Genomic DNA, 21,501 nt, shown 5'->3' with positions numbered 1-21,501 from the left:
CTCCATTGTGGTTGAGCGAAAGGGCAATATGAGTGTGTGCTTTGAATAAAAATAATGGATGTGTGTTGAATGATGATTGCGCTTTGTTTTTGTGTCAAATTTTAACGTGGGGATCTAAAACTGGGATTTCAGCAAATTTAAGTTTTACTGTGTGCAGAGGAACATACAGTGTCCTAATTAGAGCTTAATGTCACATACCCAGCTGGGGGTTCTACTTCAGGGAAAGTCAGTTATAAAGCCTCAAATCACAATCATATTTGCATCATTAATGCATTTTAGAACATAGGAGCAATGCAACAAAATTTGGGAAAACAATTTTTATTTTAATACTTTCAATATTTTCAAAAAAGAACTACCGAGACCAAAGTTGATACACTTCAGAGAGTGTGTCTGTATTGCAGATACAGACTAAGAAACAGACAAATTTTGAAGATTTTCAAGTTTTATATTGTTTTTTTTCTCCTAAAATTGTGTAATTTAAATTTCACACACATAGTCTCTTTGGGTAAGGGACATCAACTTTTGAACATGTCAGGAAAAACAAAAAGTTTGTTTCTAACTGTAAGCAGTCACACCCCAAAAGCATTCCAGTTGTGACATTGTTGCAATACCCGTTAACCAAAGTAACAGAATTAAAAGGCTTGTGTGTATTTTATTATTAAATATAACAATTTCAGCAACACAAGAACAGTTTGGCTTCTTGATTACAGCACATTTAATAGATTTTGCAAATGACAAAGTGGCAACAGAAGCAAACGGAACAAAGAGACGTTTCAGTCTTTCACTTAAACTAAACTAAACAAACCCCTAAAAAGCAATTATGCAAAGCAACAAGGAATTTTCTAGCATAAATGCAATTTTTTAACATGCAGCCTTACAGCTAATACATCCTTCATTAGCATTATGTGCAAAATTCACAAATGTTGAACAGATTGTTTTTTATTTCTCTATTTTCATTGAGTGTACGGTATAAATAATGCACAGAAGTATATACATGAATACTGAACATTTCTCTTAGTACTTATTATAATATACTATGTGCTGCATGAGTCATATTTCAGCTTGGAATTGAATTACATTCAATTATTTTTCTAGTAAAGTCATATTGACTAAAAATGTGCAGCTTCGAGGGAATAAACTGGCAATCTGATCTGAGGCTCTGAACCTGTTAGTTCTCCTTTTGTCTTACAGAAGAAGTTTTTTGTTCGAACCACTGCAGGACAACGTCTTTGTTCTCTTTGACCCACTGGATGTTCACTTGGGTTTGCTCAATGGCCAGAGACACAGCCCTGGCGGCACCACCACCTAGATTGTAATTTTGAAAACGCATGAGCTGTAGACACAAAGGGGTGAGAAAAAAAACACAAAGTTAGGTGCTGGCATGAAACAGCAGCATGTGAAAGAACGTTTCTGTTCTTTTTTCTGCAGCTATCAGTTTTCGAAATGTTGGAAAATTATTAAATTAAATACAACACTTGAAATGTAAGCTAAAGTAGTATAAATAATGAAAATGCTACAGACAGTGAATAAAATAATAAGCTCAACATAATTCAACAATGTTGAAAGGCCTAAAGTAATTAGTACAACAGTTAAAATATTTCTAGTTAAAAATAAAATATAAATCAAATTAACTTAGATAAACTTAAAACTTAAAAGATTAAAAAGAAAATGTAATTATGCCCTCATGAAAAAATGATTAAATAAAATAGTGAATCTAATTTACACATGTTGAAAAGGATACAGATATGTTGGACTAATTAGCTAAAAGAATAGTTACAATATTGTAATTAGCATTTAGATTTTCTAAAAAGCTAAAAGAAATTGTTGCCACTGTTAAAATGTAGCTAAAGGTAAATTAGAAAGTTGTTATTGTGTAGCAGCAGCATGTGAAATTAAATTTCTTTCCCTTTTTTGAACAGCTGTGAATTTTGGAAATGTTGAAAAAGCTCAAATAAGTAGCATAAATAATGAAAACACCACAGACAGTGTCTTAAATAATACTCATTTAGTAATGTTTAAAAGGCCCAAAGTATTGGCAGTTAAAATGTTTAAAATTAACTTCAGAAGGTTAAAAAAGAAAATGTCATCTTTGTAATCATGAAAAATGGTTAAACAAAATATAAACATAGATATGTATTGAAAGATAAAGATACAACGAAGTAATTTAGCTAGAACAACAGCTAATGCTTTAATTACCTGAAACATGACATGATATTGAAAAAGTGAAAAGCAATAGTTGCCATTGTTAAAATTTATCTAAAAGTAAGTTATGAATGTTAAAAAAGCTAAATGTAAATGATAAATTATGGAATTTATTAACTAAATTCAACAATGTTAAAAAAAAAAAGCTAAAAATCTGAAATAGTTGGAAGTAATGTAAAAAAAACTAAAAGCAATGATTAGAACAGCTAAAGTAATAGAGTAACATGAATATTCTTTAAGTTAAAATAAAGAATGTTGATATGTGGCTAGATGTAAATGTTTGCTGAAAAAGGTAAAATGGTGGCTGAAGGTAAATAATATGTGAGAAACCTGTTATGTAATTGGATAAATATGAGCTGAAATGTAGTTGAAAAATAAGACATTCAGCTTTTGTCAAGTGAGATTTCAGAAACTAATGTGTCATTTATAGCAGTTAACATCATACAGATAAAAATGACTGTCAAATGTGTTAATGAAGACCTGTGGAGACATGAGACAGAGTTTCGAGAACTGCTGATTAGTACAAGGGAAATAAAACTAATCATACAAATTCTGTGTCATGTGTCAAAGGTAAGTAAGATTAATTATGCAGTCATAAATAAATAAAGTATTGGGGTGTATCTGAATATGTGTGAGCAGATTACTGGATTATGATTAGAAAGACATTTCATACTCCTGCTGTTATATCATTTTAGCAATAAAAATGACTGGTAAATTACCTCTTCCAGTTCAAACTCTGTCGAGAATCTGCTGGTCACTCCTGCAATCAGCATCGCCCCGTCCCTGGCAAAATATCAGCAACAGCTTTCAGTGAAACTCAAGTGATTCATTTATAAGTGTTGAAACTAAGTATCCACTCTGGATGGTTAGTTTTAGTTTTAGTTGGTTTTCATCTGTTTTACAGTATGAACTTGGTAATGACTGGTAATGATTAGTCAAGGAAAAATTGATTTTCAATCCCCTGCTGATTAGGTAATTTACTTTAGATAACGTTCGCATGTCGGTGTGGCCACGAAATGCCCCCCCCTTTTAATTATACTGTGATTCAGTTTATTTTAACTTCCTGGTAACAGCACAAACAGGAGGGGTAATGATAAGAAGTGATTAAATAACAGGACCTTTGCACTTGATGACACAGTGCAGAATTTTTATAGTCGACTGTTTATAAATGCCTGATTTTTTTTATGGCCCAGCTAGTTTGCTCACAGGTCACTAAAGTGCTCTATAAACATCTGGCCCCTGAACGAGCCGAGGCCCTCGACTCTCTATGATGAAGCAGCAAATATGTCTCCTCTGCGCCATAAAGCAGAAGCCAAAACATAATCGAGAAACATCATGGTGGCGTCATGTAAACCCAAGCCCTCGCCATATTCTCATTTTCAACCAAAAGCATCTTTAACTGTACTGATCAGAGCGCACTCTTTTGCTGTTACAGTATCCGACACACACCTTGGTTGGGTTTCTTTTTGTACCCTGGTAACATTACTCTGTTGTTAGTTCAGTTTTGGTCTCCACCCAATCCTGAAAAAATATTGTAGTTATCTTGACACTGTTGGCTTGTTTCTTAGCAAAACTTGTACTGTTAATGTTTTCTTTTTACTCTTCATTACCTTCAAGTTTCTCGAGCAACTGCATTTCCCCTGTGGACACCAATAAAGATTTCTCTTATCTAATCTTGGTTAGCCTGTTTGATGCTGGCTAGTGGGTTGAAGATGCATTGAGACTGAATGAACATGTCGAATTGCAAGAGGAAAAAACCTGAAACCACCTAAAATGACCTAAAACAGGCTACACGTCTCCTTAAAGGCAGGTCATTATTCAATTTTCTCCCAACATCCACACCAAACCCTTAAAGTATCACAACGTTACAGTTCTTTGCATTTTTTGGGCTGAAAACTTATGGCCAACAAACTGCACTCTGCCAGGCCATCATAGATAAACTGATCTAAAAGGGAGAGAATATTTAATCACATTAAACTTAGAGCCAGAGAGGTGGATGCAGACACCACAAGATCATATCCACACCAAGCCAGGTGATCACAAATATGGATATTTTCTCTTTGCATTGTTCCTCCTATTAAATAGAAACACAGCCACCAATGGTTGCAACAATGCTGCATTTTATTGTCTTCTTGAACTAAATCAATAGGAGGAAAAAGAAGAAACACGCTGCTGTTTTTGTTGCTTTGTGCCAACACCATTGAAATATACTCGCAATAATTCTACAACAGGAAGCCACTGAGCAAATTCACATTTTAACAAGCCAGCTGAAAGGAGGTCATACTGCCAAAAACTGAGCTCATCCAGAGTTTTCACACATCTAACTGGGGTGTTTTGGAAACTCCTCCACCCTTATAAGCGTATGTTCTGAGGTAAGCCATGAATTCTTAAACTCCTTGTAAATCTGTAGGAATAAAAAGGCAAAATAAATGCTCATCACTGAAGGAAATGTGACCAACCTCAACCCAAGAATACTGGCATCATGTATGTTTGTCTAATCCACAGTGCAAAACAGATGACTCAGAAAATGAGATGTCATCTGTAAAAACCAATATGAGAGGGAGTAAACACAATTTAAATAGCAACCTACCCTTGGCTGACGTAGTCCCAGTTTGCTCTGATAAAGTTCCAGGCCAGCGCCTGCCCCGCTGCGTTCTGGGCTATGTAGTAAATTGTAGAACCAACGTCCATCAGACGTATCTTCTCAGGGTCCAAAGTGTAATCAAGGTATCTGCAAGATAAGGAAGGCTCTTACTGGAAACCTAATGAATAAAACCCATGTGTATTGGGAACTGCTTTATTAAAACAGTTTACACATGTGTCATACACATTAGGATTTTGTGCTTTACCTGCTGAGCAACCAGATCTTTTTGGTGCAGGACAGAGCGCGACGGAGCTGGTCTTTCTCCGAGGTGTTGCTGGAGGTCTGATACATGTCCCAGGCAAATTCCCACTCTTCCTTCTCACCAGCAGCCACAGCTTGGCAGTAGATTTCAGACCGCAGGTTTGGGTGGATGCTGAATCACACACACACACTTTATTTTCCCTGTTTCAGGACCATCTAATTTTCACATTTTTTTCTTTGTGCTGGACAGCTGACATCACATGTTTTTGCTTCAGAAGGAATCTCATCAGCAGTATAAGAAAAACTCTACCCGCCAAAATAAAATGAAGTCCATTATACTATATAGAAATGGCTCATCAGTATAGTAGACTGCGACCATTGTCAATTTATGTATGTAGTTTATATATTGATGTTTACAGAAGTCACAGAAAATTCTCAAATTATTGACGTTGTTGATAATTAAAAAAGAAGACATCCAATGGCATGGTGCAATATCTGCCCACCCATCAAAAATTCAATGAAAACACAACACTGCTAGATTTTTTAACATTTGGAAAAGTCCATATGCTAAAAGAGAAAATGTCCCATGATGTATAAATTAGTTTGAAAAGTGACATGATGTCCCATCCATCCAGGCACTTCTTCAACTTGTGTTATTGGGGTATCCTGGCAGAGCCACATAGACAGACAAATCACAGATCATGCTCACTTCCCTACCTCCACAAATACCACTGATAGAGACGCCGTGCAGAGCAGCAGATTCACACCTACAGCCTTCCGCTTTGCAGCAACCATGCTAACCACTGCAGTAACATGCAGGCCAAGAATGAGGGAGCAATAAAGCAAATATAAACCACTTTGAGCTTTGACCATTTAATTCTTTCTGATACAAACAGCTGTTGTTATGCAACATGAAATCTATTAACTGGGATAAAATAATCTGAAGGCCATTTATTGTACTTGGAGGCACAGCTACTTGCAAGACCTGTTTTAGACTCTTTTACAGTCTATTTGTATCCAATCATAAATGTCTGAGTTGCACGATAAAGGAAATATGGCATTCATGTGTATCCACATCTGAATTATATTCCTATTTCATGTTCATGTTTTGCATGGCGAAAATATTTATTTCAACCTCTTGACTGTCAACACCCCCAAATTAAAAAGACATAGTATGCTTAGCGGTTTTACAGTAAGTGATTAAGTCGAGAGCTTAAGTGCTGGGTTGACTATACTGGAGTCATGAGTGTGAAACGAGTGTCTGTTTGTCTGTCTGCAGTCTTGCTTTTTTAATATAGTGTATAGCAAAAGAAACTGAAAGAATGTCTAAGTCTGATATAATTAAATCTAATTAGATCTCATTTTATCCTTGATGTACTAATTTTAGATTGAAGTTGTTGACACATCTGGGAAAGTCAGACATATACACAGCCCAAGTGAGCATTTTTGGACAAAATAAAGACTAAAGAATATAAAAGAATCCATGGATGTCAGACTTTAGTTACTATTCTGTGACTTCTCTGAAGATGATTTTGATTTTTTTGAACACAAGATAACAAATCCAGCATATGTCCCCCCCTAATTTATAATGTGTTTACAGTATAACATGCAGCATACATATCCACACAGCATTGCAGTCAAGCACAAAGGCATTTCCACATTGAAGTAACAAGCACATGCAGTGAACGTATTTAACTGTAATAAAAGATAGACGTAGCCTCAAAGCTTGTTGTATAGGAAATCGAAGGTCCTACAAATATTACAGAGAAAAACCCAGCGATCAGACAATCCCTTATGAACAAACACGTGGAAACTGTGGGAAGGAAGAACTCCTTTTTTACAGGAAGACACCTCCAGCAGAAGCAGGCTTGGAGAGGGGCAGCTATTTACTGCAACCAGTTTGGGGTTGAGAGAAGAAAAGTGAACTCTATGCAGAAGTACCTTAAACCTGCATTCTGCATGAATTTTTAGCAAAGAGCAGCTCCTGTGATTGCAAAAAGAAGCGTGGCTCAGTAAACACTATAAAGATGGGGTGTTGGCCTCGATCACTAGTTTGAAGTCTGACTGAATTCAACAGGAGGTTTATTTCTAAGTATTGTCCCCATTATGGTTACTGAAGGATAATTCACTGTCTGCTTTACCACGAGACTGCAAATGAGTGTCGTGTTGCTCCTTAGGTTCTTAGTCAGATCCACCCCTCACGGTCACTAACCAATCAGTGATGTCATTGTGGCCACGTCCATCTTTTATATACAGTCTTAGTCCCAATTTTTTAAAGCTGCACCTGGAAACTTTTCAAAAATGCTAGCTGTAAGCGCACCAGAGCACTTGTTTAGGAAAAGATGTTGGAATTGAAAATTAGAGTGAGATTGCTTGAAAATCCCATCAAGTGCAGCTTTACCGACATCCACAATGCACAGATACCGACAACTGACATGAAAGAGGGATTAGATTACACATACCTTTACTAAATCATTACCAGAGAGCAAAGCTACAGAATATATGGAAACCTAATACAGTTAGATGATCATTGGATAATTCCAGAAAGTGTGACACAGAAAAAAAAAGATACTTATTCTAGAAAAATCCACACCTGTTGGTATTGTTGCTCTTCATCCAGGCGGCATACTTCTGCTTAGCCATCTCTACACATTCTGGGAGTCCATTGGAACATGCCAGCTTTATGGCTAAGAGCTGGGTGTACCTTAGGATGAAACAATATTTTGTATGTTAAATGCAAAGGTATGAAATACCAGAGTGTTTCCAAATATGAGAATAATTTGGAGACAAGAGTTTTTTTAACCCTTAAATGGACTCTCATTACTCATGTATTACTGACAGTTCTCTAACTAATTGTTTTACCAATGGTTTGGATACCAAGAGGGCCTACGCGTTCACTGAAAGCCTCCAGTTTCTTTCTTTTATGTCATCTTTTGGTAGCACTTCGTGGTCTAGCCATACAGCCAGTAACTACTCAGCATTTACCCTGTAATTGTTTCTAACTTAGGGCGTCATTTTCAGCAGCTGAATGTACTCTTAGTGATGCTTAAAGTGCAGTTACAGAAGAATAAATAACTAACAAGTGGCAATTTCTAAGGAAAGGTGAAAATGATACCACTAAGACTAATTTTACCCTCATTATCACGTCGACCCATAATGCCATATTGTTGTGCCACATGAACAAAGATTAATTATCAAATAATCAGTTTACACTTTATCATTCTTATTTCCAGCTCTACAGTTTTATTCTTATACTTTACTACAACAGTCCACGTTACAGATATCCCCACTCTTTCTCTCTCAGACCTGTGTTTTCTGATGAAGTCATTATTTGAAACTTTGGCCGTGTTTAACATGAACATCCACCCCTGCAACAGTTTATATGAGATAAAAGCGGACCACTTTAAACAATCCTTGATGACACGAGAACTGCCTCCTTTAAAACGACACTCACAGTCCACACCACACATCTGTTACAGCACAAAGGTAAAAATACAAACTCACACATCTGCTTTTTATAAGCACTTTTGAACTTGATTGTGATTTTATGAACCGTAAACTGCAAGCATGTGTAAATCTGTTGACGATTAACTCAGGATGAATTCCGTCTTAGCAATAAACGATCTTACTTACTGTAAGGAGTGATCGTTCTGTGGGACGCTGTCATCGTCCGTGTAGGTTTTGAAGAAGTTATACAGCTCTCTAACCTGTTCCCGCAGGTATATCTGCAGGAAGAGACGGCAGAGTTTTGGGATTGTATACAATATTTTCTGCACATTGTTCCGATTATTGAACATCAACAAAATCAGAAGATCACATTAAGCCTAATAAATATAATAATATAAGACATCAAAGTTTTTTAAAGAAATATGTACAACCAGTCAAAACGGATGACAGATACCTGCATGGGTCCATACACCTCAGAGCGGTCAAACATGAGGATGAAGTACTCGAGATTCCTGACCGCTGACTCCCAGGGAAGGAACTCTGTCTCTTTTGTGAGGAAAAGGGTTGAATTCAGAGCCAGAGTCACATTGACAAGTTTAGCCCTGAGGAGAACAAGAGTGAGATCTCAGTTAGTACAGCCATTTATTCAAAATTCACAAAAAAGGCATCCATATTGGAGCATCCACACACCGCCTGTGTTTAAACCATTTGTATTTATAAAACCTCCAATAGGACTACTTCTACAATCACATTTTCTTACAGCTAAATGTTATGAAAAAATTAAGTCTCCACGATTTGGTTGGGATGTCTTTGGTTAGCGTCAGATCAAATGGAAAATGTTTTTTTAAGAAACAGTGCAGCGGCAAAATGTCTCAGACTTTATTTAAAGTGTCCCCTGTGACTTGTCGGGATTTGCCTGTTTAATAATTGGCTAAAACAAAACTCAACCCTGGACGGATGACCGGATGAGTAAAATAATGATGGCTGACAAATGTTGTTGTCTAAAGAAAATTATCGATTTGCATTTTACCTGTAAATTTAACCCTCTGAGGTATGAGTTGACATCACTGTCATGTCTAACCCTAAGTTTTGGAGAAAAACAAAAGGGCATTTTGGGGAAAAATGTAAATAATGCCTGTAAGTTACAAGGATTTTATTTATTTTTTTACCCCGACTGCCAAGACATTGGAGAACAGTAGAGCTAGGGATAACACCGACCATGACTTAGACCTCACAGGGTTAATGTCCAGCTAGCTGCAATAAGCAGCACGGTGTCGATAGCGTGTGTTAGCTCTGTGATAGCGTGTCAGCCTGTCCAGGGTGTAGCCTTCCACGACAGGCTCCAGCTAATCCAATATCTCAATAAAACACATATAATATAATTCATTATCTCAAATAAATGCCTTCCCTAGAAACTGGAGCAAAGTAGCCACTTTGTAAATAAAATAAATATCACATAACATTTAATAATGTTAGGCTGTTTGGTTTGGAAGGGGGTCTGTGACTAATACTGAAAGAATGAGAGCGTTTTTCAAAAGGACAGATCTAAATATTCAGCATACTGTTGAGAAGGAGCCCGATGCAAAGCTGCATGTTAAGTTAAGTGGACTTCTTAACGACGTTTCTAGTTTCCTCTTATCGCTTAACATATCTAATATATTAATAGCACAGCATTATTATTGTTTTATTAAATGAACAGGTCACAGTCAGTACCTTGCCAAGTTAAATGCGTCATCAATAAGCTGCCCTCTGTTCACCAGCGGGATACTCTGGAAAAACACAAGAGTTTCAAAGTTAGAGAGCCACCGAGCGCTACTTCTTCCTTACCTGGGAGCTGCCATTTTAAAGTTATTAAAAATGACTTTAAAGGTTACTGAACGTGACTTTCCTTGCCATCTGATTCCCACCCACTTACCTGGAATTCTCCTATCCTGCTATTCCGTGTTTGTCCACAAAATTATTCTCCCTCCACCATTTGTTTTGTTCCCCAATCAGTGTCATAGGGAATTCAGGTATGTTTATGACAAGTGTTTCAGAGGAGTTGCCTTAGTCAGTGTGTGCTTTGTAGCAGAAACTGTAACAATAGTAACCCTTGCCCTGTTCCTTGCACTGGATGGAAAGTCACAGGCGTTAAGAAAGCTTACTTTCTCTGTGCACTGCGAGTTAGTGATGACAGAACATGAACAACTGAGTGGTAGATCAACCAGCCAAACAATCCATGAACATGGTGACGACTTTGCTGATACAACTACAGACTCATACATCCAGAAAAAAACAGGTTAGTTGTAAAAGTTATAAGGCACAAGTAAGGCCTTTTTTGTGTACCTCGGGATGTATGACGACAAATATTTGCTTTGATTGAGTTAACCTCTGAGCTTTTGGTTCAAGGCCAATTCTTAGTCTGATCTACTTTGTTCAAACAGCATCTCTGTCTTACCCTCCAACACAATCTATCAAACTTCACTGTGTAATAAAGAAAGCAAACTTGGATGCTTTTATTGTTGCTCTTTAAAGCCTCTAGAAAACCTTCGCAGTCCAATGAATCTGCCTTCGACAATAAGTTATTTCTCTTCAATATAAACTTGTCAGTTTATATAAATTTAATTAAATTTTATTTTGATAATTAACCAATAACTCACAAAATCCCTGCATTTATTGCCTGGTATGGAACAAAGAAGCTTCAGAAGATAAGATGTCGTAATATTTCCAGTAAAAATCACCCAGTAAAATGTGTAAAACTGGAGTGGCCCAGTACTTACATGTCGATTCTTCTGCAGTTGAGCTAGAAGGCGTTCCCAATTCTCTGGATTGTAATTGACTCTGTAGTATCCGGTGCAGTTGATATTTGCCAGGAACCATTCACCATTCTTAGCTATGAAAGCTTCTTTGTTTACTGTTCACGAGACATCAATTAGTTGAAAATGTGTTAAATTTATTTGCGAGTGAGTAAAATGAAGCACTCGTGTAGAGAAAAAGGAAACTTGACAGAGGCTGAGACGAGACTTAAGGAGAAAAAACAAGAATACAACCAAACTGAAAGCAGATACACTGTGTGCAGTCATTTTGCTTCTCCCAGATGTTTTTGTATCTACTTTTTGTGTTTGTATATCTTTGATGTCATTTTTGCAACTCTTTTACTTCTCTTTGTGATAAATTCTCATTATCGCTTCCTTTTCTTCTGTATTTTTTCACGGACACGTCAGGTGGCATTTGGGATTCACATCTGTTTATCTGTAGTCGTTTTGTTGCTTTTTTTGTGTCTTGAAAGTCAGTTTGTAACTAATCTGACACTGTATGTGTTTACAACATTACATGCACAAATGTCACACATATCAGCAACACTTAAAGGATGATTAATGATGTATGTGATTAATGGTTTTCTATACTTCCTAAAATACATGCAAAATATTTGTTTGGCCAATTTTCATTTTTGTGCATTTAAAGAAAATTGCATTCCAGGAATATCTAAAGCCTTTGTAGCTGATTTAAGAACCTTTGGTTGAAGAACCCGACAAATGCTTATGGTTTTTCAAATCAAAGGCTTGATTGTGTCTCATCACACATCAATAATAAAATAAAGCCATTATTCTGGTTCCTCTTGAAACAGAAGATGTAAAATAAAAAATACATTGTGTTCTCCTGCATCTTACCTGGCTTGTTGTTATACAAATACACTTTCTCAAATTGAGACGACGCATTTGAGATGAACTCAATCTCCACTGTCCAAGAATTCCTAAACAGAAAAAGAACAGGTAGATCTTACACTGGATGCAGTTTCACACGCCCCAGAAAATAAAGTGAGCAATAATTGTGAGTTTTACAGACTTTTTAAAGCTCACAAACTGAAAAGAAGCATTTTAGAGACAAAAACATGAGCATGAAATCTATTCTCCTTTCTAATAACCTAAGAGTCTCCGGGATCTGGAGGTATCTCAGTCTGGACCCTGTATGATTCACCATGGCAGCATCATGGAGTTTTAAAGCAAGGGCGGGTCCAAAAGGAATCATTTACTGAAATCAGTTGCGGCCCAATACTTTGTTAACGATGTGAGTTATTCATTGAATAACTTGGCTTTTGACCACAAACAGTTATTTAATCTGTATTATCACTAAAACTGGTACAAAATGTTAACTCAAGCTTGATGATTTTATTACAGATTTGTCTAGGCTGGAAAAAAAAATAGTAAAATAGTTGGTTTACACAAAGTTAGGTCAAGTTTGTAGAAAGATGTGGAAGACACCTACGAGGAATTGACAGAGTTATTGAAGAGAAACTGCTTCTGGTAGACTTGTCCATCGGTAGTGTTGATGGTAATGACAGGATAGCCACTTTGGGTGGTCCAAGGGTTCATGAATCCAGCGATGTCATCAGTGTTGCGGACAGCTTTGGCAAAGCGGTTCTGATTGTCAGCCTGCGAACATTAAACAAGTCAATTAATATCTTACCTTGTGCAGTCTAAACCTGATGTATTTGTAAATATGATTTATGATAACTGAATTCATTAGTATCTGAACATTTTCGAAGCCTTTGCTTTAAAAGAGCTAAATATACCATGCAGTTCTTTTCTTTCTAAAAGCTGCTGTTTGGCATTTTAATGTGGTAGCCATTGTTTTAAATTAAATGAGCTCAAACACAGACCAAAAACCATGATTCATCCAAAATACTTAAAATCTGGGATAAATACACCATTGTGATGAATCCTCGGGCAATGAAAATGTGAGAATGATTCTGATGACAAGGCACGCATAGAGTAAGCAGCAGAAAATTGGCGTGTTGAAACAGCCTGGATAATTTCTCATCTTACCATTTGTATATACTCCCAGAGGTCATCCTTTTCTACGCTTCCATATTGAAAGGCCTTGAGATACATCTACGAAATATATGAAAGCAGAGCAAATCAGAATGATTGAGTAACAGTGGACACAGTTGCATCACGCACAAAAAAATAATTATTTCCCTGAGGAGCCGTTGGAATAAGAGCTGGGTGAAAAGATTCGATTGCAGCTGTGAGCAGTTAAACCTGAGAGAAACGTGATGTTGAAATAAATCTCTGGGTAAAAAATGTTTTGGTTTTTCCTTGTTTTTTTTTGTTGTTTTGTTTTTTTAATCTTCTGGCCGGAAACACATGAACATTCACAATGAGTTTGGTGTGTTACAAAAATGAAGGTTTGAACAGACGTTTAGCCCCTTCCTTGTATATGTGACAGGGAAAACACAACACCCTTATTGATTTTGCATGAGGCAGTGGAAAACACAAGTGGACAAAAACTGCGTGCCTTCCCCATTTCAGCAGACACGAACCAGATGTTGGAATGCTTTCGTTCAGAGCAGCATTGAGGGCTTTATTTTCAACATGTTAGATTTGGATGTATGACAGAAACTGGTGTCTATTGATGGTGAAAAAAAAATAAAAGTAAAAATGTAACCTCTTAGAATACACCAGGTTACCTGCAACCTGTGGAGGGTTTGGTATTATTTTAGCCACATGATATACAAACAAGTTTTATGAAACTAGAAAATGTTGCCTTTCAAATGAAGCCTGATCCATTTTGGAATTACAACTTTATGTTATTATTATTTTTTTGGTTGTTTCAGAAGTTTCCAAAGATCATTTTTCACGACTAAACTGAAACAATACACCGCTGGAACAAAGACTGTATTTAAAGGATGGGCGTAACCTCTGTGACACCACCCACTGGTTTTGGAGTATAGATTCTGATGCCTCATTAGCATTTTGGCCACCACTGTGTCTTTTTTTTCCTTTTTTTAAATCCAGAAGTTACCATATTTGGATCAAAAGCGTGGAGTGCTAAGTTATCAGCTAACACTTGCAAGCTTTGTTGCTAAGCTGCATTCATGAACTGCACTCATCTATTTTCTTCCACTTATCCAAATCAGGGTTGCAGGGGGGCTGAAGGTGCGGTACACCCTGGACAGGTCGCCAGTCTGTCACCGAGCTAACACAGCATTCACAGGGTCATATTTCCATTATTAATTGCTTCAAACTGCAGCAACATCACAAATGTTGTACAGTGGTCCAGTTCAGTAAATCAGACTAACAGGGATGACAGCTACAGTGGGACAAATCCTGATCCCGTGAGTTCATTTAAAAAAATAAATTAAAACAAAAAAATCTGTGAGTTCATTTCGTAATACCACAAGCTGTGGCTACGTAAGCCTATGTGTCAATATCTGGCACCAATTGTGGCCAGCCAAATCCGTTCTTCCTTTCCATCCATCTCAAAAGCCCGTGAGGCGCTGAGAGTTTTGTAGCACACAGGGGACTTCATAAATGTTCCTTTTCCTTACATCTGCCAAGACTTTGGTTGCAAAAGCAAACAAGGTATATGCACATTAAATGAGATTTAATCGCTAATTAAAGCATCAAACTGTACAAGTGCTACATTCCCACCTGTGTTGTCTTGATGCATCATGAGCCAAAATCTACTTTTCCAGGATTCTGCATTTGGTTTGTCTTGGCAGAAATGAGTTTTGACTGCAGACTGGCAGCCAAGTGAAACCCTTTAGTTTTATTGTTTGTTTTTAAGTTTAATTCTCGGGAAGGACCTGATAGAAATAACTGAATCGCTCTGAAAATCATTTTTGCTTACTTGGAGCCCTTTGTTGAAAACAACTTCTCCCACATGGTTTGCCAGCATTCTCAGCACAATTGCTCCCTAAAAAAGTGAATACAGATTACATGTTCCCGTTAGTAGAAAACACACAGGCAAATTGTGTATTAACAGCTTTGACTAGCTACCTTGCTGTAGCTGATAGAATCAAACATTCCAAGGATTTCATTTGTCGTCGTGATATTGTCTGGTGGAGGACTGAGAGGGTGGGATGAGGCCAAAGCATCCTCTCTAAATGCATCGTGGAGGTCGTTCATGATAGATATTTCTTTCTGTAGAAAACAAACATGGACGAGACTGTAAGCTTAAACAATCTTGCCTGAGCATTTAGCACAACTCCAGAGATGTTGTAAGGCTGGACTTACTATATTGAACGTGGGCTCCACACTGTCCACAGCAAAGTAAGACAGGTAGGTAGCAATGCCCTCATTCAGCCAAAGGTCGTTCCACCATTTCATTGTCACCGCATTTCCAAACCACTGCCAGAAAAATAAAAATAAATCATTACACAGGAAAGGTTGTATTGCTATTAAATATTGTTGTAAAAGTTGTAATAAACTTCACAAACTTCCTTAATCCAAAACTGTGTTTCTTATTATGTGAAAATGTTGAATGATCTTTACTTTTGCTGCTAAAACCATATGTTTTGCCACTCCTGTCTGTGGTCTTAACAGGAAAATGACTCAGAGGATTGAAATCAGGTGCTTTATTCATTTTACTGCTCTCTAACCTGGTGTGCCAGTTCGTGTGCAATGACAGTGGCAATATCTTCCTTGTGCAACAGGGAGGAGACTCCTTCCTGATAGAGCAGGAATCCTTCCTGGTATGTGATCAGTCCCCAGTTTTCCATCGCGGCGGGGTATAAGTCAGGCAGTGCAATCTGGTCTAAGGAGATCACAAAGAAATGGACACAATTCTGTTCAAATAAGTTCAGTTCAGTTCTGTCTAAATAGCACCAATTCACAACAACATTCAATTTAAGGTGCTTCATATCACAGCATAAAGACCCTTCAGTATTAAAAATCAGATTATCCCCTATGAGAATTGTATGATCTACTCAATACAGTATTAAGATTAAACAGTAAGTGATGCATCTAAAAATCAGAAACAGTACTTGTGAGCCATAAAATGTGGATTACAAGTTAAAATTTGGGTTCAACACATTTCATTCATGGGGCCTTATATCCACAATAAAAGCAACATGATGAACAAAGACCGATGAAAACCCTCCAGCTGAGTCAAAGAAGCGAAGAAAAACATACAAATCATGGGAATTGTTTTGCGTGCTATTTATGATGTCTTTTTCTAATTTCTCATGTCAAGCTGTTTGTTTTTGTGATTCTCTTCGAGTCAAAGAAATGAAATGAGTACATCAGAGGAACAGCTCAGGTTGAGTGGTTTGGAGACAAAGTTAGAGATCCAGGGCTCAGATGGTTTGGAGATGTGCAGAGGAAGGATAGTGGATATACTGGACAAAGGATGCTGTAGATGGAGCTTCCAAAAGAGGAAGACCACAGAGAAGATGCAATAAAGGATGCAATAAAGGAGGACATGCAGAGTGTTGGCGCGATAGAGGAAGCTAGGGATAGGGTGAGATGGAGGGGGATGTTTTGTGGTGGGGATCCCAAAAGTAAGCTGATGAAAGAAGAAGACTGAAATATAAGTAGGTATAGTCTAAGGAGCTTGGGAAGAAAGGCGCCTGGACTTCTGGATTTCTCTGGACTTCTTTAAGTTTCTTGAAGACATTTCACCGCTCATCCCAGAAGTCCAGACACCTTTCTTTCCTTTTCTTTCCTTAGACTACAATGAGCTGGATGACTGAGACCCTTCACAGACATAAGTAGGTATAGTTTACCTATTTTTTCCATTGCATATTTCAATTCAAATTGGCTTTCGTAGAATCGAAGGAGCTTTCTGGCGATCTCGGTGGCATAATCAGCGTGTCCTGCATCGATGGCTTCAGGACGAGCATATGTCTGCACAAACAAAACACACAAATGGCACTGAGTGGTAAAAATAGTAAAAGCACACTGGCTACTAGCCCAGTTTTGCTGACTTTCAGAGCGTACTGGCAAAAACAAAAACATCAACAACACTGCATCAGATTCATCCTGCAGGACAAGTAGCCTACATTTATCTCCACGCGATCAGTATTGGAGATTGGAGATCTGGTGAATGTGAAGCTGTCGTCGACCACTGTGAAGGCGAATAAGTAGGTGGACATCTTTGGTGTTGGTTTAAAGATAGTGTATTGCCATTCGTCATCTATAATGTTGTTCTCTGAAAGTAGAGAAACAAGGAAATACATAATGAGGACATCTTTTACTCCTATTGTTAAAGTTAATGTTTGACTCCTCAGCAGGTGACCTATATCACTTATTGACACAGGAACTTGTTTTTACCACGAGGGGCTGCATTTCCCAGAGCTCTGCTTTCTCGCCTGTGGATGATGGTCAGTTCAAACACAGCCTTCATGTCTGGCTCATCAAAACAAGGAAACACTTTCCTGGCATCTGTTGGCTGCAGATTGGTGGCAGCAATGAATCTAAGAGTACAGAGAATAGAGAGCGAGAGAGTGTTCAGGTCTCTTTTAATTGGATCAAAATATCCCAACATATTCTTTATCATCACTAACAGCTTTTATTGGTCTTTGACTGTGATGTTGCTGCACTTTTTTGACTAATTTGTAACATTAATTGCAAGAGAATCATCTTATGGCCTCTTGTACCATTTACAGAATGCACATTAACAACATGAATGAGTGAGAAATGGAAAAGACAGAGTGTAGCTGATTAACAACAACTGAGAAAAAGATATGTGTGTAACTATCTCAAGGTTTTCTATGTGTTCTATGTCTAGGTGTTTATGTATGTTGGGTTTTGGATGTGCCTGTTTGTCACAAATTCATATGAGTGTGAATGGGTAAAAACAAAAAGATATGAGAGAGTTGTGAGCAGTACTCTTTTGTAAAAAAAGAAAAGAAAAGAAAAAGGAAAAAAGAAGAAAGGATACATGAAGGACTCTCAGGGTACCCGGATGGTGCACAAGTGTAGCGGCCCCCACCTGAACAGGCTGGTTACATGTATTAAATTATTGTCTTCTTCACTGTAGAATAGTGCGTGATCAGAGGTTGTAAATGTGTAAATATATAAGTGTACAACTCTTTAAGTTCAATGTGAGACAGCATATCCAAGGATCAAAACTCAGAAGACAGAAAAACAATAAGCTACTTTTAAAAAAAATTCTTTGCTGCTTTATAGCTTCTTTTGTTTTTAGAGTTTAATTTGACTTTTTTCCTCCCCTACATTTATTTGACAGTTTAAGCTACTGCTCTTCAGATTAAGATGTTATTGAAAAAAGATCTTTGGGATTATATTTCTAAAAATCGTGAGCGTATTGCAGAATGATTGCTTTTACTTTGATACTGTTGCAAATTTTGCCTGTGTAGTTCTTTTTACGGCACATTTTAAAGCCAGGACTTTTACTTGTAACTAAATACTTATTACACCACTGCAGGTGCAAGCACACATGTAACCAATCAGTGATGTCATACCACCAACTTTACCCCAGGGACGTGTTGCAACAAACATTGATTATGAATGGATTATTTTGCTATTATTATTACAGTTTTTTTCATTCTGAAAGATATTGTTTGTCCTTAGGTTTCTGTTGGATACTTACTGGTTCCAGCTTAACTGCATTTTGATTAGGCCTCATCTTAAGCTGTGTAAATCAGTTGAGCCAACTCAGTTTTGTCAAAAGACAAAAATGTCCTGGCTGCAGTTTTTTGTAACTTTAATGCCAAAGTTCCATTGTGAATTAATTTTTATGGGTTTGTGCAACATCAAGGATAAGGTTACGATGAACGGTCAGTTTGGGTTATTGTTTTACATGTCAGATTAAAACTGACACAGAGAACTGCACGTCAGTGGAAAATAAATAGTGATTTGAAAAAACGTGGGCTGCATCATCGTTATGTTAGAAAATGACTTTGTGTTTGAGCTATCACTGTGTTTAGTCATCCAGATGATTATAGACTCACCGTTTTTAAAAAACACTCAAGTTGAGAAATTAATTCACTGTGGAAACTTGAACATCTCTGTAACCTGAAGGAATATTATTATGGCTTATTATGAATTATTACTGTTATTATGGCTGAGTGATAAAGTTTGTAAGCTTGTATAGATATTTTCTTTCTTTCCTTTATATTAAAAGGGAATTACACTTTGAACAATGCTAAAAATCAAAAATAAGGCTTATACATTTACGTATTTAATCATTTAATATTTGGAGCTGCATCTTCTTGAAATAACGATTTAAGAAATTATTTATATTTTTCTTAATGTAACTTTGACTCTTTTCAGTTTGTATTTATCATCCAGCCTTTGTGGCATTTTCCTTGAAACCTTTTCCAATATTTTTCCCTTACTAGTTTTCTTATAAAAAAAAACAAACTTGAATTAAAATTTTGTATTTATTTTTCACTCCAGAAAAAATTGGAATCTTAAAATCCTAAAATTAGCATTAAATACAGAATACTTACATAACTTTCATAGATTTTAGATACAAACATTTTTTTAAATATAGATTTAATTTAATATAGATTATTTTTCCAACTGGAATAAACACGACCACATTTCTTTCACTTTCTCAGAAACCATCTCAGCTCTAATGGCCGATTCTTGTATGGAATACCATAAACTTTAAAGGTGCAGTAACGAAAAGCTTTGAAATTGTTTTATAAACTCCAAATTCAACAAATAATTAAATGCGCATAGCTTTTTTACGTACCTGTCCGCATTTGGATCATCTACACTTTCATAGTCAAATATACCATCAGTATATCTGCTTAGATACAGTGCTTCCAGATTATCCGAGACTTCGCCGTGGAAAGACAAATACAAAGAGTAGTTCCCTCCTGCCTCCAAGGCGTCCATCAACTCGAGCTCGAGGAAGTCACTTTCATCATCGTAGTGTTTCAATCCAGACACTTTAATATTCCTGTTTGCACCTTTGTTCAACACCACCGGCGAAGAAACATTCAGGTTCCTGCTGTTGAGAAAGATGCTCATTGTCTTTTGGGCGCATTGAAAGTGGACAGTCGAGTTTCCCGTGAAGATCATGGTCTGGTTCGGAGTGGTAATGTTGGGATTGGAGCCGTTCCCCTCCTCTATGATTTTAGTGTAGAGTTGAACTGCGAGTACGATTTCGTACTTCTGAGGTACCAAGCTCTTCGGCAGCCGCATTTGTGGTGGTGGGGCCAAGGTGGTGGTCGGCATGGTTGGAGGTGGCGTCATGGTAACGTTTTGGGTCTGAGCCTTGAACAGAATAACCATGGTGAGCATGCCGCCGATGGAAGAGACGGTCAGAACACCAAAGGCGATGGCGATAGCCTTGGATGTTCCAAACTTCAGGGGCATGGTAGCTGCTTCTTTTGGTCCGTCTTAAGATCCTGCTGCTTGCCTGGTAGAGCTGATTCCCTGTGTGAGTCTGCCTCTGGTCTGTGCTGTCTGATCTGTTCACAGGCATGTAACCTCCCTCCAATAAACAGGGCTTGGCCTTAGCAATTAAGGGTCTGTACTTGGATTAAGCATTAACTTTGACACTGCCAAAGGAGCAAAGAGTACACATTGCAGTGTGAAGAGGTCGATGTTCACTGTAAATAATCAGTCAGATTGTGCTCCCAAACATCTGGATGTGGTTACTGCGGTCATGCCACTAATGCTGGGGTTAGGTAAACCGCAAGTCCTCACACTGCGCTCTCCTACCCCATCCCACACTTCCTCACATTCCCTTTCTGTGAACACTCCTCAAACCATCACAATCACACACACACACACACACACACACACACACACACACACACACGCCCCTGGGCACAACAAAATCCTCAGTGGGGAACACATCCAGCATCACCGCTTTTGATTGTAAGAGGTGTTCAAAGTTTCGAAATGCAGCTGTTCTTCCTTCAACTTCTGCAGGCAAGTCTCTGCAGCAGGAGGGGTCCAAGGGTTCGTATCTAAACAGAGATCATGCAAGTCTTTCCCACCAAGACGGTATATAAAGAGAGGACTGCTGAGTGGGCTGGATAAAACAGAAAAAAAGAGGAGGAGAACATAGAACGTAGAGATTTGTACATCACTGAACTTCCTGGAAAGCTCCAACTGCGGGTAACGACGACCACCGTGACCACTGTGCACATATTCTTCATCTCAGGAGAGGGAAGAGGAGGGAGACAAAGAGGGCCGGAGATGGGAGTGTTGCTGGTTATTTGTACTGAGAACAGATGTTGCTGTTGGAGGGCCAAGGTGGTCAAATCATCTTGAGCATATTGATAACATTGGAGACCAATCATCAGCGCCCTGAGGCCAAAA

The 21,501-nt window shown here is 37.7% G+C and overlaps 1 protein-coding gene across 1 annotated transcript; it reads right to left on the bottom strand.

Moving 5' to 3' along the window:
• Positions 1-302: 302 nt before the first annotated feature.
• anpeplb (alanyl (membrane) aminopeptidase-like b) lies at positions 303-20,911 on the bottom strand. The gene is made up of 20 exons (XM_005449270.4): positions 19,919-20,911; positions 17,530-17,672; positions 17,259-17,407; positions 16,983-17,103; positions 15,858-16,012; positions 15,493-15,606; positions 15,256-15,399; positions 15,107-15,172; positions 13,300-13,365; positions 12,740-12,906; positions 12,145-12,227; positions 11,254-11,387; positions 10,208-10,263; positions 8,949-9,096; positions 8,681-8,772; positions 7,641-7,751; positions 5,052-5,219; positions 4,793-4,933; positions 2,922-2,985; positions 303-1,333 (listed from the first exon to the last, which is right to left on the bottom strand). Exons 1-20 carry the CDS (start codon positions 20,545-20,547, stop codon positions 1,169-1,171), a joined length of 2,916 nt encoding a protein of 971 aa, XP_005449327.1. The 5' UTR covers positions 20,548-20,911; the 3' UTR covers positions 303-1,168.
• Between the last annotated feature and the right edge of the window lie 590 nt (positions 20,912-21,501).

The sequence above is a fragment of the Oreochromis niloticus genome, linkage group LG7 (assembly GCF_001858045.2).
Source record: "Oreochromis niloticus isolate F11D_XX linkage group LG7, O_niloticus_UMD_NMBU, whole genome shotgun sequence".
In the NCBI taxonomy this organism is placed as follows: domain Eukaryota; kingdom Metazoa; phylum Chordata; class Actinopteri; order Cichliformes; family Cichlidae; genus Oreochromis; species Oreochromis niloticus.
Note: the sequence above shows the minus strand (reverse complement) of the source record. Positions and strands in the feature narration are given on the sequence as shown.